The 17,197-nt window shown below is 52.8% G+C and overlaps 6 protein-coding genes across 6 annotated transcripts; 3 read left to right on the top strand and 3 right to left on the bottom strand.

The window, feature by feature from the left end:
* Window positions 1-136: 136 nt before the first annotated feature.
* Window positions 137-1,092, bottom strand: Lhcr7 (light-harvesting Chl a protein 7). Its single transcript, XM_005833088.1, has 2 exons — window positions 987-1,092; window positions 137-744 (listed from the first exon to the last, which is right to left on the bottom strand). Exons 1-2 carry the CDS (start codon window positions 1,081-1,083, stop codon window positions 185-187), a joined length of 657 nt encoding a protein of 218 aa, XP_005833145.1. The 5' UTR covers window positions 1,084-1,092; the 3' UTR covers window positions 137-184.
* Window positions 1,093-2,706: 1,614 nt separating this feature from the next.
* On the bottom strand, window positions 2,707-4,108 carry GUITHDRAFT_108004 (hypothetical protein; the record flags this gene model as incomplete). Its single annotated transcript, XM_005832890.1, has 6 exons — window positions 2,707-2,808; window positions 2,861-2,927; window positions 3,193-3,246; window positions 3,296-3,448; window positions 3,500-3,829; window positions 3,921-4,108. 6 exons carry the CDS (start codon window positions 4,106-4,108, stop codon window positions 2,707-2,709), a joined length of 894 nt encoding a protein of 297 aa, XP_005832947.1.
* Window positions 4,109-4,707: 599 nt separating this feature from the next.
* Window positions 4,708-5,130, top strand: GUITHDRAFT_70862 (hypothetical protein; the record flags this gene model as incomplete). The annotated part of the gene is made up of 1 exon (XM_005832889.1): window positions 4,708-5,130. One exon carries the CDS (start codon window positions 4,708-4,710, stop codon window positions 5,128-5,130), a length of 423 nt encoding a protein of 140 aa, XP_005832946.1.
* Window positions 5,131-7,191: 2,061 nt separating this feature from the next.
* Window positions 7,192-9,142, top strand: GUITHDRAFT_108002 (hypothetical protein; the record flags this gene model as incomplete). The annotated part of the gene is made up of 7 exons (XM_005832888.1): window positions 7,192-8,441; window positions 8,493-8,571; window positions 8,624-8,666; window positions 8,718-8,791; window positions 8,844-8,891; window positions 8,943-9,002; window positions 9,059-9,142. 7 exons carry the CDS (start codon window positions 7,192-7,194, stop codon window positions 9,140-9,142), a joined length of 1,638 nt encoding a protein of 545 aa, XP_005832945.1.
* A 121-nt stretch (window positions 9,143-9,263) lies between these two features.
* On the bottom strand, window positions 9,264-10,841 carry GUITHDRAFT_86821 (Hypothetical protein; the record flags this gene model as incomplete). The annotated part of the gene is made up of 4 exons (XM_005832887.1): window positions 9,264-9,431; window positions 9,480-9,547; window positions 9,660-10,302; window positions 10,330-10,841. The coding sequence occupies 4 exons, from the start codon at window positions 10,839-10,841 to the stop codon at window positions 9,389-9,391; spliced, it is 1,266 nt and encodes a 421-aa protein (XP_005832944.1). The 3' UTR covers window positions 9,264-9,388.
* Window positions 10,842-12,609: 1,768 nt separating this feature from the next.
* On the top strand, window positions 12,610-16,770 carry GUITHDRAFT_138456 (hypothetical protein; the record flags this gene model as incomplete). Its single annotated transcript, XM_005832886.1, has 16 exons — window positions 12,610-12,651; window positions 12,981-13,419; window positions 13,475-13,652; window positions 13,704-13,749; window positions 13,797-14,267; window positions 14,315-14,380; window positions 14,475-14,539; window positions 14,590-14,644; window positions 14,695-14,743; window positions 14,896-14,977; window positions 15,271-15,382; window positions 15,611-15,677; window positions 15,891-15,958; window positions 16,161-16,233; window positions 16,416-16,477; window positions 16,738-16,770. 16 exons carry the CDS (start codon window positions 12,610-12,612, stop codon window positions 16,768-16,770), a joined length of 1,908 nt encoding a protein of 635 aa, XP_005832943.1.
* Between the last annotated feature and the right edge of the window lie 427 nt (window positions 16,771-17,197).

Raw genomic sequence — 17,197 nt, 5'->3', positions numbered from 1 at the left:
ACTCTATCGCAGACACTGAGCTGAAGGATGGAGTGCAGGTATGTGTATTACCAGGAACATGTAGTGTTGTATGATAAACTTGTCACGATGAAACAACTCTGAAGAGTCTATCAGTTGAAGGTGAGACAGAGATGAATGGACCATTTACATGGGGTTTCATTATAGTCACAAAGGAGGAAAATGTTTACTTGAGGGACTGGAAGTTGAGGAGGGCCTCGATGGGTCCCTTGCCAGTGAGGAAGTATCCGTGAACCATTCCTCCGAAGCCCAACATAGCCAAGCGGCCGTTCTTGACCTCAGCGAGGGCATAGCGCTCACGGGTCTGAGCGTTCTTTCCGAATCCGAGGGGATCGAACTTGAAGTCACCAGGGGCACGCTTGCCGTCAAGGGTCTCGAAGAGAGCGAGGGTTCCGAAGACCTCGAGGAAGGAAACCCAGAGGAGGATCTGTCCCATGGCACCCTGCTTGACGAGGATGTCGTGGACTCCGGTCATCTTCTCAGATCCGACGACCTTGGAGACTCCAGGGAAGGTGAAGATGTCCTGAACGATAGCTCCGAGGGCGGCGAGCATAGCAAGACGGCAGTGCTTGAGCTCAGCCTCGGCCAAGAAGCGGACATCGGCTACAGAGGAAAGTCCGAGCGGGTCGAAGCCAACGTCTCCGGCCAAGGTTCCATCGAGAGCAGCGGGCTTCTTGAGGAAGGGGATAGACTTGGACATGGCCTGCATGCGAGGGCCGACGGCAGCTGTAAAATCATGTCACAAAATGCTTTCGCGCAAAACAGCACAGAAAAGCAGAGGAATGCAGTGGAGCACAAGTGAACACAAGCAGAAGACAAGATAGCAATGTTTCAGGTCGATCAAGCTCAATCCCATCACATCCACCAAACCCGTCACATCCACTGTCACATGGGTTGCAACGGGAAAAGCGATGTTGAAACCACAGGCTCGATACAAGATGGAAGAGGTCTGAGTCTGTTCAACTTACCGACATTCCTGGAGGAGGAAGGGCGAGCCAGGGGGGCGCTGGGGGAGAAAGCAGTTGCTGCGGCAACGCAGGCGGCGACGAGGATCGCGCGGAACATGAGGAGGACGATGGCGGTGCAAGCGGAAGCTGCCTATAAGGACCTTGGGAGGGGGATAGGGTGGGTCCTCAAAGTGATCAAGATAGGGTAGGGTGGGTAGTTCGGATTGGGGTGGGATAGGAAGAGGTTGTGGGTGTTGCACGTCAGAAGGTGTCGATAGTGCGGAAACTAGGGGTACTTGTGGTGGAAAGGTGGGTGGGGTGGATCAACTCCATTTGGTCCAGTAGGGTACTGTTTTACCAAGGAATATGGATCATGAGAGGGGTAGGGGTGGGCCGTGGGCTGCAATTCGGCAATGACAGGAATTCAAGGGTGGGTGGGTACTCATTGGAATCCTAGGTGGGTGGGACATAAATCAGGGGTTCCTTATTATAAAAAGTACCCTAACATTTAACTACAAAACAACCGGTACTTTCCTATATTCTCTAGTCTAATAATCCGATGGAGGGGTCATGGATTGACTAGGGGTGGGGTCTAGATGGATCAGGCACTGATGAATGCAGATCTCACCACGGAATCGAGCGTCAGGGGGTGGGGTTAGTCAAAGGTGGGTGGGGGTACAGGGTGGTATGAGCATTGGGAGGGAGGGGGGTAAACTCGTAAGGTCTGGTTCAGTCAACAAAATCTTGAGATATTTCTTACACCCCTACCACCCCCACCCCTGCCTCAACTTCGCATTAATCGTAGCCCCTCGGAGAGAGTGCAAAGCTGGATACCCCTTATTTTCCGTTCAAAGTACCCCGTACCTTGTCAATAGACCATGTACCCCACCCGTTCCACAAAAAATCATGTACCCCCACCGACCATCTCATTGTCCTTACCCTCGTCCCCTCGCAGCTCAAACTTTAAAACTATGATTTTTAAAACATCTCCCAAAATCCCTGGCCATATTACTGACTTTTTACAAGGACCCCTCTTTTCTTCCGTCGTTTTGTGGGTGGGTGATAATCAGAGGTACGAGATTCAGGTCTCGTTACGACCGTTATTGTAGAGGTATGAATTCTTCATCGGGTCCGCCTCATCGTCGTGTTCTGAGGCACAAAGACGCAGAACATGAAATACACCCGTGGTGTTTTTGCTGCCCATTTCAACTTAGCCTCTGAGAAGCGATCCCTGCGCGGACTCGCCGCAATTTTGCAGTCCGATTGGGACCGTACTGCGGGAGTCAATAATTTACAGCCCGCCTGGCGGCCCCCGCCCAGGGCACCCGGCCGGCCGCCCCCCCCCCCCGGGGCGGTGACTCAGCCGCTTCGGAACCGTCAGGGACGGTGGCGATCCGGGGCCGACGGCGGCCGGGCCGCCGCCGTCACGGTACTGACTACTGACTCGGCGGCCGGGCCAACTTAAGGGCCGCCCGCCTCGGGCCGCCCGGCCGCGGCGGCCGCGGCTTAGTCACTCAATGGTTGGGCCGGGCCTGGCCCTCTGAAACTTGAACTCGGCCGAGCGCGGGGCGGCCCGCCCCCGCAGCGCTCAGCGGCTGGGTAGTCGCGGCCTTCGGCGGCCCGGCTCGCCGAGACTCGGCGTGATCGGACTCGGCGTCACATTCCCCCCATGATTGGCACCATGCCACCGGCGTAATTCTCTCATTATGCTTCAGGATCACTTGAAAACTTCATTGGTTCATTAAGGATCAAAACTTGAGGGAGAGTAAGACAAGTGAGCTGGGCCCCCGCTCTCCGTGGGGAGGAGATTCAGGTCCATTTCCTTTTCGAGAGCTGGCTTCCACTGCAAAAGAAAAAAATCAGCCCTTTGAAACACAGCAAGAGCAAGGCTGTACGTTCTTGGGAGAGCTGAAAATAGAAACTTTCTTCTGTGTTTCTTTGTCAAGCCAAACTTGTACAGCCCTGGTGTGCATGCACAGTGAGTGAGCGTTCTGCGAGAAGTGGAGACTAAGGGAAGGTAGGAGTAACAAGGCAGCAGTGAGGAGGATAAAATCAGTGAAGAAAGGAGAGGACAAGAGTCTGGAGGCATGAACCACCGTTCAGGGATGATGGTGTGAGGCATCGAATGAGTGAGAAAAGATGAAACCAAAGAGTGAGGGGGAAGACGGCGAGAAAGAAACAAAGTCGAGGAAGCAAGCAGAGCAGGAGACAGAGACGGAAGCAAGACCTCCATACAATCCCAAAGACAGTCGGTGCATTGATGATTATGTTGTGTGCGAGCCTGTCAACCAACAAACATGTCATGACATCCTGGGTGCGAGACATCCAACCTTTCAGGGAAATGGTTCTTGGCAAGGGCAGTGAAAGCCTTTACGATATTGAGGTTGCCCATCATCTTTGTCAAGTTCAGTTCTCCCAGGTCCATGATACTGATCCACTGTCCCTTGTCATTCATCATGGCAACAGTTCGCTCGAGCATCCATCTGGGAACACACTTCATCAAACGACAACCACAACGAAGCAGTGTTGCTTACGCCTGGTAGATCAAAAATTCTTCAACACTGTACCCAAGTTCTGCAAGCTTTTGCACATTCATGTTCCCTGTCACCTTGCGGTACAGTATAGGCCTTCCTTGTTTGTCCCGACCCAAACATCCTTGAGGGATCATTGAGACTATAGTTTCCTTGAGGATCGGATTTCTTCCGGCAACCAGCATATCGTCCATGGACTTCGTTCTCAGAGACAAAATCTGATTGGCTTCCCTCCATTCACAATCTTCTTTTAAGAACTTGAATGCCAGGTTCACATCTCCACTTCTCGCTTTCAGAAATCGTTGCAGTAGTGCTTCCATGCTCTCTGTGCACCTGCAAGGGCAACAAGTCAATCCAAGGACCGGACACGCTGCTTACTCCGGCTTGAAAAGTTCTAGACAGGAAACCACATGTTATCTCTCACCTTATCTTCTCGAGGGTAGGGATAAGATCGGCTGTCTTGACCATTTCCAGAAACTGCGGGACCTTGGAACGGATCGCATCATTGACGTGATTCTCGAAAGATTGGTCGATCGAGGGATCGATGACAATGTCTTCCACAAAATCCTCCTCGTTGACGTTCACGTCTTCTTTCTCCTGTGCCGTTGTCATTGCCAACACTCATGTTGATTGCGAAGTGAACAGAATTGGCGGAGGGGCGGTGAACAGGAAAGACAGGAATGGCGGGGGACGGGGGGAGGAAGAAGCTTGCTGAACAAAGTGACCGAGGCCGCCCTTGCGCAGGAAAGGGGCAGAAGGAAATCTCGCTGCTGCATTGAGTGGCACAGCGGAGATCGGGACAGACCCACGTCAACCGTTGCAGACCAACAGGGAGGAAGACGAGGCAGGAGGACGGTTCAAGCATGATATGATGACAGGAAGGATCGGTAGAGGAGCATGGGTGGACTTAGCAAGGGGGGGCGTGCTTGAATCGTTGCAGGTGTACGGGACCTCACCATGGCGCGCGGATAAAATGCTTTTTTCGGAGCTTGGCATTGGTAACTATAAACATTTAAAAGAATACTACCGGGAGATGTAAAAATAGACAATTAACCTCCCAAAGAAATACTTTTCACTTTTTATACAATGTTTACCCGCCTCAGAGTCTGCTCACTCCGGGCCGAAATTCCATGGACAGGATTGGTGCTGGAATTAATGGCAGCAGCAGCCGCCCGATCCTCATGCTGCTCGCTATGGGCTCCAGCGTTTTCATGAGCTCTGCGCTTGCAGCAGATGCAGAGGGGGCATGCACAAGTGAGAGAAAGGACAGAACTCCAGGGTTGCCGGCTGTAGGAGAATCCGACGGGACGCTTGAGGTTGGGGGACGACTGAGTTTACAGGATCGTCTTGGCCCGCTGGTGATAAATGAGGACGGCAGCATGAGGAGGATATCAGATTGGAGTGAGAAGACAGAGAGGGAGAGAGAGGCTATCCTTCGCGTCCTGGGACGTCGCAACAAGTCCAGGTTGGAAAAATTGAAGAAATTGAAAGCAGATTTGGTTGCTGGTGCGAAGCAGATGGAATTCATTCCTACTGTTGTTGAAGAGGATATGTTAGCTGACACAATGATTGATCTGCAGCTCTTGTACGAAGACTTAAGGCGTGTACTCACTTCAAGTCATGCTGTAGCGTGATCATTTCCCCCGCAGGTTCAGATTAGATTCAACGGAAGAATTGCCCGCAAAGATGCTTTCGGCTCCTCCTCAGATCGCATGGCCTGCACCTGCACCGGGATCGGACCAACAAGATATGCCAATGCTGTTCAGCTTCTTCATGTTCGAGCTGAGAAGAATGCACGATGGAAAAAATACCCGGTCGGTAACGCGGTGTGTTATCGTGTGCGAGGATTTCTGCTCAAAGAATGACACGTGAAGGATAAATGTGAGACGAACGCTGACATGTCTAGGATTGTTGTTGGAGAAACAAGCATGTTATTAGATTCGACGTCTCTGATTCCTGTCCTCCAGCTCCCTCCTTTGGGCCATTGGAAACCGACGAGCAAACTGTGGGGCCAATGACTGCAGTTTGAGCCAAGAAGCAGCCAAGGTTGATGAGATTATCTTGCCTTATCAGCTTCCGGAAGTCTCCTTCGATGGGGATGTACAATTAAGGTAAGAACAGCTCGAACTTGTCGGGAAGCATTCCGACGCTTCTGAACCAAGAATGCCGCAGGTACATCATGGTGGTTGTCAAGCATTATCAGAGAATATCGCCAGACAAACGGCAGCAAATAATCGACCAGCACAAGTCTTTCAGCCTCGTCGAGGCTTTTGAGACTGAGAATCAGCTGGGCAAGGTCGTTGGTATGCCGGGCAGGATTCAAGGCTAACTTCCGGCGTTGAACTTCAACGCCGCCGGGCCACAACCGGGTGACTGGCACTGTGACGGTCCGGGGACTCTTAGTCAGGCTCAGCTCGGAGTCTGCCGCAGTGCCAGCTGGCTCACTGCACTCAGGAGGCTCACCGTGAGAGTCAGCCCCTCACTGTCAGAGTCTACTCCCGTCACCGCGGCCACGGCAGTGACTGCCTGCCGGGCCCGGCCCCGCCGCCCGCGGGCCGCACTGCAGCTCGGGCGCAGTGGGCCGCCGCCGCCGCCCGGGCCGGCCGGACCACGGTGCCTCGCCGGAGCCTCCGGGAGGCTCAGTGACGACGCCGCCGGGCGACGGTACCGTACAGCACAGTCGGAGTCCCAGCGGCGCCGGGCCGTGGACGGTGACGGCCGGCCCCGGTCTGACTCGACGCCAGGTGGCACCGTACGGCGGTCAAGTTAGTGGCACCCGGGCCGGGACCGGCCGGCCGGGCTGGGGCCCTGGCAGACACTTATATACAGTTTTAAATTAACAACACTTTATTGGAAAAAGGTTTTATCATACTTATATAACGCCCCTACATTTGTACCAATATATTTTATAAGGCTTATTTTCCCTTGATCCAAGAATATAGAGGTACACTTTGTAATCATTTTTGGGATGATTTTATAAAAAATTTATTTAAAAGTTGGTGCGTCTGGTCAAACCAGATATGGAAGTTTCATCTTTGCTGTGGAGAAATAGGGTATTAACTCCAAATTTAAGTTACTCACATATATATTGTAGACAGGTAGTGATCAAAGGGACAACAATACAAAAAATTTTGTACTGTTGTTTTTTGTATTGTACAAAAGCTGTACATATATATATATGATTATATATATATAGATATCTATCCGTACTGTACTTCTGGCCGTAGCAGGGTGTGAGGTTGCGGCGCCATGCAGGGAAGAAGAGCGCAGGCTGACGGGAGCCGGGGGATGGGCAGGTGGCGAAACCTCGATGCTCTCTTCGCAGAGCATGAAGTCATTTCGTGAAGATACCGTCCTTCCAAGGAAGCTAATCCCACCATTCTGAGTGTACCAGCAGGATCGGATGCTGTGGTAGTTGTCAGAAACGTATTGACAAACCATCTTCCTGGGTAGGCGGATTAAAAGGTTGAGGAAGGATGAGAACGATAGTATCGAAGATGAAAGCATTCTTTCACCTTCTTCTGCTGGCTCACCTTGTTGCTGGGACTTCGATGTTCGTCCAATCCCCTCCTGACAGGTTCACATTGAAACGCGTTCTAACTTGGCCGGCGATCCCCTCTGACAAGACAGGATCTTTCAACCTGCAGCTCAAAGATCGCATGTCTTCCGACCTGCATGAACCCGAATATCTACAGATGAACAATGACCTCTACGTGCCATCAAAGCTTGAAGCCTACGGTTTTAGCAGCTACAATGCAGGGAGCAGCTCTCATGACTCTGGGAGGCGCATGAATGTCAGCCATGCGCTGCCTCTGCATGACAAGGCGTCTCCGCTTGCAGACTTGATGATCTTGATGAGGAACCAAGAAAAATCCTTCCTGCTGCAGGCGGCCCGTTGCAGGAGTGCTATTCGAAGGATGATGGCGCTTGAAAGGATCATAGTGACCCGAGGGCGGTGGGGGAACATTCCTCCCGAGATAACGAGCGAAGTGACTCAGTGGAGGGCATGCAGCAAGCAGGTCGAGAGAGACTTCAGCGTGTTTCAGAAGGGCGCAGCGTCGAAGATCGCCTCGATTCTCAAGGAGCATGATGTCGGCAAATGGTATGACATGCCGTCCGTTGAGGAGTACGTCACGTCCCCGATCGGCTCTCCCGACCATCACTCCGAGGAGGATGAGACGCTGACGAAGGCGAAGAAGATCAAGCCTTCCATCCGTCGGGTTGACGGGCGAACTACAGGGAAAATGCAGAGAGGTCCTTCGTTCGGCGCTGGAATCCCTGCCGGAGATACGCCCCTCCCGCAGCATTTGGAGGATGAATTCAGGATCGGGACGTGGTATGGCATACCGATCTATGGAGTTACCAAGACCAAGGATGGAAATTATGAGTATGCAGCGGGAACAGAGTTGCACTTGGTGTGGGATGTCGACCAGTCGAAGTTGGTCGGCGAGGGGACAAACGATGTCGAGCTAGTGTTGAAATGCGTGCTATGGTGGAAGGAAGAGTTGCAGCATGACATGGATTTCATTCCTCCACAGGTGGATCTGCAGACCAGGCATGAATTCATCGAATACTGCAAACAGTTCAATATGTCTCAGGCTCTCGATAGCATGATCCATTTCTTGTCTCGTCCGGGTTTGAAGGAATTTGTAAACTGCCACCCGCAGGCAAAGTGGTGGACTTTTACGAACAAAGATCGTACAGTTGCTGGACAGATTGTTCGGGATGTATCCGATGAGAATGGACTGGTAGGGATGTTTCAAGATGACCCCCACGAGGTTTCGGGGAGACCTGTAGTGGATGCGAACAAGCTGGCCCTGCAACTGCTGGACATCAGTGCGAACAAGCACGCGGGAATTGTTCAAGAAGAAAGACCTCTTGTTGGCGTCAGAGGGCAACAAAAAGATATGGCTAGAATCGCAAAGCTGATCTCGAAGAAGAACAAGTAACATCGCTCAAGATTGTTCCTGCAGGTTTACTCTAACAATACTCACAGGGAGCGCGGAATGCCAGACAAACCCGTAACGATCGTGTTGCTGGATGACAAGGATAAAGATGCGTACGGAAATTGCCAGGTTGGATCTATTGTGCATTTCTTTTGAGCTGCCTATGATTTTACTCGTGCAGGCCAATGACGAGCGATGTCTGGCAGTCCTGCCGCCCTACGACGGTGAGATGAGGAGAGATCTTACCCGCTAGATGCTGACGTTGCTCCTCGAAGCTGTCTCTGTAAAGTTCGAGAACGACTTTGTGGATGTGATGGAGCAATACATCCCGCTAAGATTGTTGAGAAAGGTATGAAACCTGTTTGGTGAGCAGCTTTTTCGTGACGTTGGTGGGCCTTCAGTTCTTCAAGGCGTTCAGGTCAGCTGACAGCTCTCATGCTCTAGTTCAGGTAGACGGGCATGCGCATGTTGCTGTTCCGTGTCTTAATTTTTATCTCCAGTGCGTGGAGATCATGAGCGACGACCAGAGCACTTTGTTGAAGCGCCAGGGAATCATAGAGGTGAAAACATTTCTTTCACTTCCTCCTGTACATCACAAGAACTAACTCTCTCCTAGGATCCGATCTTCGAGTGGAGACCCAAACTTGCAGCAGAGGAGGCCCTCCCGCCTGCCATGTTCCGGTTCGTCCCGAAGGAGTGAAGGACAGAGTGAAACGACGATGGGTCGAAGCGTTAGATGTGAAAGCTCTGCAAGTCTGCGGGATAGATAACCTTTGACCTCGTGCAATGGCGCATAATTCTTGAAAACTCGAACACATATTGATTTCCACCAATCGTTTACTGTTTGCTTGCTCTGAGTTCCTAAATTTACATGTAAATGTGATGACTGCAATGACTGATCATGTCGGCAACATCTTGTAGAGAATCAATAACATCTACGAATCCTTCATGCCATCTTCTCCTCCCCCGGCCACTCTGGAACACTCACTCTGCAGCCAATGTCATGATCTACCAAAGGTCTGAATTCCCTCACTCACCCCTTGCCAGCCAAGATGTCGATATCTTCGGCGGTCTCGATCCCGTTCCTCAACTGCCACTGAATCTCCTGGAGCGGATCAGTCAAAAGGGTCAGAAATGCTGGGACATAGAGGAGAGCAGGAGCAAGCGCCAGTCATACAGGAGGAGGAGGATTTCGAATGGGGTAAGCAGCGTGTCACCTCATGCAGCATCTTCTCTACCTCCAGTGCTGACACCTTGAACGCGCACTGCTCGTTGACGAACTTGACGACGGAAGGAACGTCGACCCCCTTGCCATACAGCAGCACAGCATCACGTATGGCAACCCGATGGAGACGGTTGATGTCGTTGGAAGCTCTGTTCCTCAACCCCATCACCCCCCACACCAATGAATCCTTCACGAGGTTGACCCCAAGACGCGCTCTCCCGTACAGCCTGTCAAGAGCTCCGTACAGCTCTTGCTTCGCCACGCTCTCCGATCGCTCAAGAACAGCATGCGCTGAAGCAGAGGACGCGCTGTTTCGCACGAAGCTTCCGTCCGGGGAGTAGTTCGCTCGGACCAGGCGGGGCTGCTCTTGCTCCAACGCGTAGTGAACGAGGACCTTGAGAGCCTCCTTGGCTTCAGACGCTGGGAACTGCTCGAGCGCCTCCAGAGCCAACGTGGCATGATAGTTCGCCATGCGTCTCATGCCGTTGATCGCATCGCACCTGTCGATCAGGGAGCGAGCATGGATGATCTCCGACACGTTCTGGAAGCCTCTCTTCGCGAGATCATGAAGCTCGGGGAAGAGAACTGCAGCATACAGCAGTGGGCCAGCAGTCTGCAGAGGCACATTCAGCTCTCTTGGCAGGTAGTTCACGCTTCCTGACTGCGCACGCTCTTTCTGCACTTTCTGCAAGGCCTTGGCATAGTTGTGCTCCGTCACTTTAAGGTCCTGCAGGATCTGATAGGCGATCCCCAGGTTGAGCCCGTACTCCTTTGCTGCCTCAGTCATCTGATCCCCTTGCTTGTAGCCAGTCAGCAGAGCGACAGATTCGCACCCCTTGGCCAGCAGCATCCCTCCCCTCCTCCTTGTGCTCTTGATGTAGAGGTTGAGCGAAGGCTGATCTGACGTCGGTCTGTGCAGCTGTACTTGCCCTTCCATCAGGGACTGCAAGGCAAACGCTACAGCCTCTACTATCGCAACGTTCTTGAGGGAGGCGGAGAGAACAGAAGCTCGCGACAGAAGAAAGTCTCCCGCGAGGATCGAGACCTTGTTGCCTGCTGTAGTGCTTCCATACATCTTGTGTGCCTGATTTCCCTTGTCGAGCTCGTCCCCGTCCTCCAAGATCGTGTCGTGAATCTGAGTAGCAAGATGCATCATCTCCACAATCTCGGCCATAGTGAGCGCCTCCACTCGCACAGTGTTCATGCGCTCCTCAGCCACAGTCTTGCTGATGGCCTGGAAGAGCAAGATGATCGCAGCCGGGCGCCAGGATTTCTCCGGGCGTTCAAAGATTTCCTTCCAGTTGTTGGCAAGGCCTCCCATCCCTCCCTTGGCTGGCGCATTCTTGATCATGTTCTTGCTTGACGACATGGCGTCGTCCACAAGTCGCTTGATCTTTGCCTTGATCAATTGCATGTCCCCGTGCACAAGTCGGAAGGGGTCTGGGCCGACAGGACGACTGCCAGGAAGAAGCATATCATCCAAAGACTTCATCTTCATGGTCCACGACGGCCTGGCCGAGTTACAGACTCTTGCGTTGCTCGCTCCTCTACATCCTGAAATCGGGCTGGAATGGAAGTAGAACGCTGCACTCTGGTAGGAGCAGAGGATGAGAAAGGCGCTTAATGTGCGAGCAAACATTTCGATTGCTCTGTTTTTCCAGCTGTCTTGTGGGTGCGATACCGATTTCAAACAACCCAGCGAAGCCGCAAACAACTTGGTAGTCCTAGCCACTAGAATCTCAACACACAGTGAAGCAACTTGCTCAAACCAAAGAGACTGGTGTCTTATCCGCAGCAGAATGATCAGGACGGAATGACCAAGCGAACAACAACCCCAAGCAGGCTGGAGCAGGCAGCAGCAATGTTATACCCTTTGCTGCGGCGCCATGGGCGGCTGCTTTGAGAGCAGTGGGGATGTCGGGGTAGGGACAATTTGATGACCTGGGGGTGGGGTGAAAAGTGTGCAGACGAGGGGGTTGTGGGATAGCTAGGAGGGGGTGGGGTGGAATCCACGACAGTGGGCAGCAATGTGGGTATGGGTCATAAATATGTTGATGGGGTGGGTAGTCCCGATGAGGGGTGTAAGTGAGGATGATGGGGTAGTTGATTTGGAATTAGTCTGGTGGGGTGGTTCTTTTGGCATCCCGTGGTTTTGAATCACGGGGTGGGGTCCAAGGGTAGGGTACAGGTTAGGGGTAGGGTATGCATTGATGATCACACGTATTTTTCACCAGCGGGTGGGAATCATTTTTCTGCAAGAGTACCCTTGCCTAGAAGGGGTACTATACTGGAAAATAACGGGTAGGGGTACACTGAGCAAGGGTACAGAGAAAATGGCTGACTGGAACGGGGTGGGGTAGAGGACAGGCACGCATAAGGCGAATGAGCTGATTCGAATTATCAGCAGGGGTATCTCAGTTGTACATTTATTGTAATAATGATAAATGTTCAAATTTAGACTCTAGACAAATGCAAAGTTAAACTTTCGTTTTGATTTGAATTTTGTATCTGGAGACCCTCGTTGATATTCATTCATCACGCTTTCGGTCGCTTCAAGCGTCTACAAGTGCATAGTAAATATTCCAATAAAGAATTTTGCATGGTACAATTTTTAAAAATGTATATAATATGGTACTGCCTCTCCCCCGACGACCCAGCAACAGGAGCACTATATAAATTTTAAAAACTCCAAATACCCTTCTTTCGGGTCATGGTTGCAAGGTAGGACCTCACCTCGTGACCTTCCGAGAGTTTTGTCACTATTTTAAGAATACTTTTACACGCTTACCCGTGTGACCTGCTGCTTCAGGATCCGAAAAGAGCTCGTTTCATCTTTTAATGACCGGGCCCGAAGTCCGGGGCTCACCATTCGGGCCCGGCCGCTCGCCCGGGGCTCCAATGTAACGAACTCGTTGCATCGGTTGCGGTCGTTGCAATAAGGAATGGCGGAGCCTCTGCAGACAGCGAGCATGGAAGAGGAGGAGGTGAGCGAAGAGAATGGCTGGAGACATTGAGTAAACGAAGAGATGAACATTCATATCATGTTCGCATGACGTTGATGTGATGTTGAGTTGACGTTGATGTGATGTGTCAAAGTGAATGTTGATGGAGAACTGTCTACAACTTGCAAGGATCACTCAGTGTTGGGATTTTGCTGCTGAAGTCAAGAGCTCTCTTGATCGTGTTAACTATTTCGCCCGTTTGCTTTGCTTGCTCATCATACCATTTGCTCTCCCTGGCTATCTCACTCTGATCTTTCCTTATTATCATCCGTTCTGATGTGCGGTGACTGAGTAACGTGCGTTGCCTGCAGCAGGAAGACGATGAGCTGGACGAGGAGGCTGAGGAGTCGACGACAGTGCAGGATGAGGGGATAGTGGACGAGGAATCTGCAAACCAGGAGAAGCCAGAGCAGGAGACTGTGAAGAAGAAGAAAGGTTCCAAGAAGGACGACTCTGGTGAGAACCAGGTGAAAGAGAGCCCCGCTGAAGCAAAGAAGCGCATCTCGAACACGATAGTCCTTCAGCCTGGCACGGAGAACTTGAGGGTAGGACGGGCAACGGATGAGTCACCGACTGTCGTTCCTCACTGCATCGCCCGTCTGCTCGTTGAGGATGCAGAGGATCCAGCGGACTTCTCGCTTCCACCAGCATCCTCCGACAAGAACTGGCTGCAGGAGAAGCAGAGGGAGATGCTGGAGGTGGAGCGGAGTCTGAAGAGATGGAGTGGCCCGACGAGGAAGACGCCGACAGGTCTGACTGGAAGGATTGCCTGCTGTTTGAGGTGAAGCTGAGCGTTGACGAACAGGGGAGGGGGATAAAGTCGATGAGGAGATAATTTCAGCCCCTGGGGAGGAGCCAGAGATCCTGGGGGCCTCCTTGGGGTCGGCAGCGTTCTACTGCGGCTCTTCTGCTCTCCGAGTCACTTGCCAGAGGAGGTCGGACGGGACGAGGTACTCGCTGCATCGTCCCTTCAGGAGAGGAAGGTGAAAGGACGATGTGACTCTGCCTTGCTCTGATGCTTGTTTGCTCCTCAGGCTGTTCGCCAAGCCTTCCTTGGAGGTGGCGGCCTGCGATCTCCAGGTGTCCTGCTCCTCCTCATCTGACCTCGTGCTCACTTGGAACGGCAGGCGATCTGGGAGCATGCCATCCGGGATGTACTCAGCATACCATTGCAGGAGCTCGCGAACATGGCTTGCGTGCTGATTGTCCCTGCAAACATCTGCAAGATGGACATCAAGATTATGGCGGATGTCCTCTTGACAAGAATGCAGTTTGGTAGCCTCGCGGTGGTACAAGACGCGTCATGCTCTAGCTACCAGGCTCACTCGCACACCTCGTGCGTTGTCGACATTGGGGCAGGAAAGACGTCAGTGACGGTGGTGGAGGATGGCAGTTGCGTGCCCTGTGCAAGTGAGAGGACGAAGGACGGTGGGAGAGGCGCTAGGGCTGAGGATGGTGTAGGTTTTCATCTCGGGTACGGGGGTCTGGACATGGAGAGGATGCTGCTTGCTTTGCTCAAAGAGTCCTCCCCTGCTTCAGATAAGCCGCCGTCGTCGGAAGGCAAGAAGAGCATCCTGTCAAAGTTCGACGCGAACGAGGTCAGGAGGAGATGTGTGCATGTGGGCGATAGTGAGAGGAAGTCCAGCCGTACCACTGTGAAGAGCTGCGGATGTTCAAGGAGAGGACGTGTTACATCCTCGGCGCTCAGCAGGTGAGGAGATGCTTTAGCTCCCTTATCAATCACACACTTGCGACTGCAAGCCTTGCATGTTGTCTCCCCTTGCAGTCTGTCTGACTTGTCTCAGGATATCTTCTGGAAGAACGATGAGATGCGTCTCGCCCTGCCCAACCAGCCTTCGACTCTCCACAGGTGACTGGAACATCTTTGCGAGCTTTGAGAGACTGAGCTTGTCCTGTCAGACTTCGTATCTTGTCTCCTGCATGCCTTCCTCCCATGGGTCTCTTCCACCCCAAGGTTTCATGCGTTCTTTCTCTGCTCGTGGTCTGTCCTGATGCCCTTGGCAGCTGTTTGAGCCCCTGGATTGGAAGTTGGCAAAGAGGAAGAGATGGGCAGGTAGTGAAGCTGACTTGGCTCGTACAATCATGTGTGGTGGTGTACGGGCGAATCTTGTCGAACATCTTGACGACCAACAATCTGAAACCTCGCTGCTGTCCCGCTGACAGATGTTTTTTCTCTTGGTAATTGCTCTGATCGGAGTTAAATAGATGCCGAGGAGATTGTGGATGACGACTTCGTGCTTGACATGCTTCAGAATCGCTCAGGAGGGCAAGGAGACAAGGAGGATAGGTGGGGGGCACGTCCCTTCTCCCCTCTCCTCTTCTCACCTCACCTCTCCTCTCCTCTCCTCTCCTCTCCTCTCCTCACCTCACCTCACCTCTCCTCTCCTCTCCTCTCCGCTTGTCTCCTCTCCTCTCTCCTCTCCGCTGGTCTCCTCTACTCACCCCCCCCCCTCCCGCTCTCTTTGTCTCTCCATCTCCGCCGAATCGTTTTCTTCCAGCCACTGCCATACCCTCCTCTCCCTCTCCTCCTTCCCCTCGTTCCTTGGGCCTTGCTCTCTCCTGGTGACGGCAAAGATGCAGGCTGCTGCTGCGCGACGAGTATCTCTTCCTACCCTCGGGCTCTCCGCTCTGCCTCTCGGACGTGATTCGAGATGCGATCGCTCGAGTGATGCAGATGCATGAGATGAGCAAGGTGAGAAGAGAGGAGGGGATGTGGTGGAGGCAGGAGGATGACGCAGGATGCGTGTGTGCGTTCTTGTGTGTTCTTGTGTTTGTTCGTGTATGTGATAGGAGAGGAGGAGGGTGGTGGAGGAGGAAAGCTTTTCTGTTGTCCTCACGTGAAACAGCAGGGGAAGGAGAATAAGGACGGAGAAGCGAAGGCATGTGGGATTGATCCATACACTCGCTCACTCGCTGGTAGGAGACGAAGTTGGCAGAGTTCACGCAGAAGCTCTACGGTAACATCATCCTGGCGGGAGGATGCTCAGGTGAGAGAGCGAGAGGGAGAGAAGGGGGAGAGGAAGGGTAGAGGGAGACCAGGAGGGAGGAGCAAAGAAAGAAGGGAGGAAAGGAAGGAGAGAGGGGGGGGGAAGGGGAGAGGAGAAAGTGGTACGATGATAGGACGGAGGGCAAGAGGGAGCGGGAAGGGAGAACTGCTGAATTGAGCGGAGGAAGAGGAGGATGGTGATGGGAACCTTCAGGTATCAAGGGTCTCGCTGAAGCGATCGAGCAACGACTCAGCAAGATCAAACCAGCGTTTGTGAATCAGGTACCTCCTTCTCTCCCGCTCCCTTCTTCCTACTCTTCTCTCCCGCTCTCTCCGTTCTCTTCATCCTTCCCCGACCTCACCCTCCTGTTCGTCTTCCTCTCGGCATGTTCGATGTTGATCACAGCTACTTGATCTCTCTGCTCCTCTTTCCTTCGGCTCTCCCCTCGCCCTCCTTATCTCACAACTTCCTCTCCTCCTGTAGGCAACTGTTCTCGTCAACCCCAAGTCAAGGTCGAGCCTCCATCTTGCCTGGTGTGGCGGAAAGCTTGTGGCATGTACGTGATCCTCCTGCTCCTCCTGCTCCTGCTCCTGCTCCTGCTCCTGCTCCTGCTCCTGCTCCTGCTCCTCCTGCTCCTCCTCGTCCCTCCCCACCCTGCAAACCTCCTCCCATCTCGCTTTCTTCACTTTCTTCTCTTCTTCGTTTCTCTTTGCTGCTCGTCTCTGAGCTGTCCTGCAGCTGCTGAATGCTACCGCGAGATCTTCGTGAAACGAAAAGAGTGGCAAGACAGGGGGATACAAGTAAGTCTGCTTGAGATAATGCTACCTCTCCCTCCCTCCCTCCCTCCCTCCCTCCCTCCCTCCCTCCCCCCCTTCCTCCCTCCCTCCATCCCTCCCTCCCTCCCTCCTTCCCTCCCATCCTCCTTTCTTTCCCTCACTCGCTTCCTTCTTCCCTTCCACGTTTCTTTCCCTCCTTCCTTCTTTCCTCCTTTCTTCCCTTCCGCTTCTATTCCTCTGCTGTTGTTCTCAGTCAGTCTGCGTGTTTTGATGAGCCTGTGCAGGTTCTGCGAGAAAGAGTTTGCTTCCCCTGGTGAAGTTGGAAGGATGTTTGAGCGATTCATGTACGAGAAGCTCTTTGTGAGAAACATGAATAAGTCCTATCAACAACCTTGACGACAATTCTCCTCTCCTGACTCTGTCTCAACCCAACTTTTCGTCCTCTGCTCCTCTTTCCTCCTTGTCCTCATCTCCTCTCTCTCTCCTCTCTCCCCTCTTCCTCCGTCATCTGCTCTGCTGTCCTCCATGGCTGCCTGCTGCTACAGGAAGACTTCACTCCTGCAAACAAGATTTTCTTGTCCCTCCTCCTGGGCCCTCTTCAGCATGTCTGCTCGTTGCGCTCCTGCAAGTTCTTCCCACTAGCTCGCTGGTGAGTTGAGAATCGAAGTAACGAGAGAAGATAATGCAGTGAAGGAGGGAGGGAGGGGAGGGAGGGGAGGGAGGGAGGGAGGGAGGGAGGGAGGG

Source organism: Guillardia theta (assembly GCF_000315625.1).
Source record: "Guillardia theta CCMP2712 unplaced genomic scaffold GUITHscaffold_32, whole genome shotgun sequence".
Taxonomy (NCBI): Eukaryota; class Cryptophyceae; order Pyrenomonadales; family Geminigeraceae; genus Guillardia; species Guillardia theta.
The sequence above is the reverse complement of the archived record's forward strand: the minus strand, read 5'-3'. Positions and strand labels throughout refer to the sequence as shown.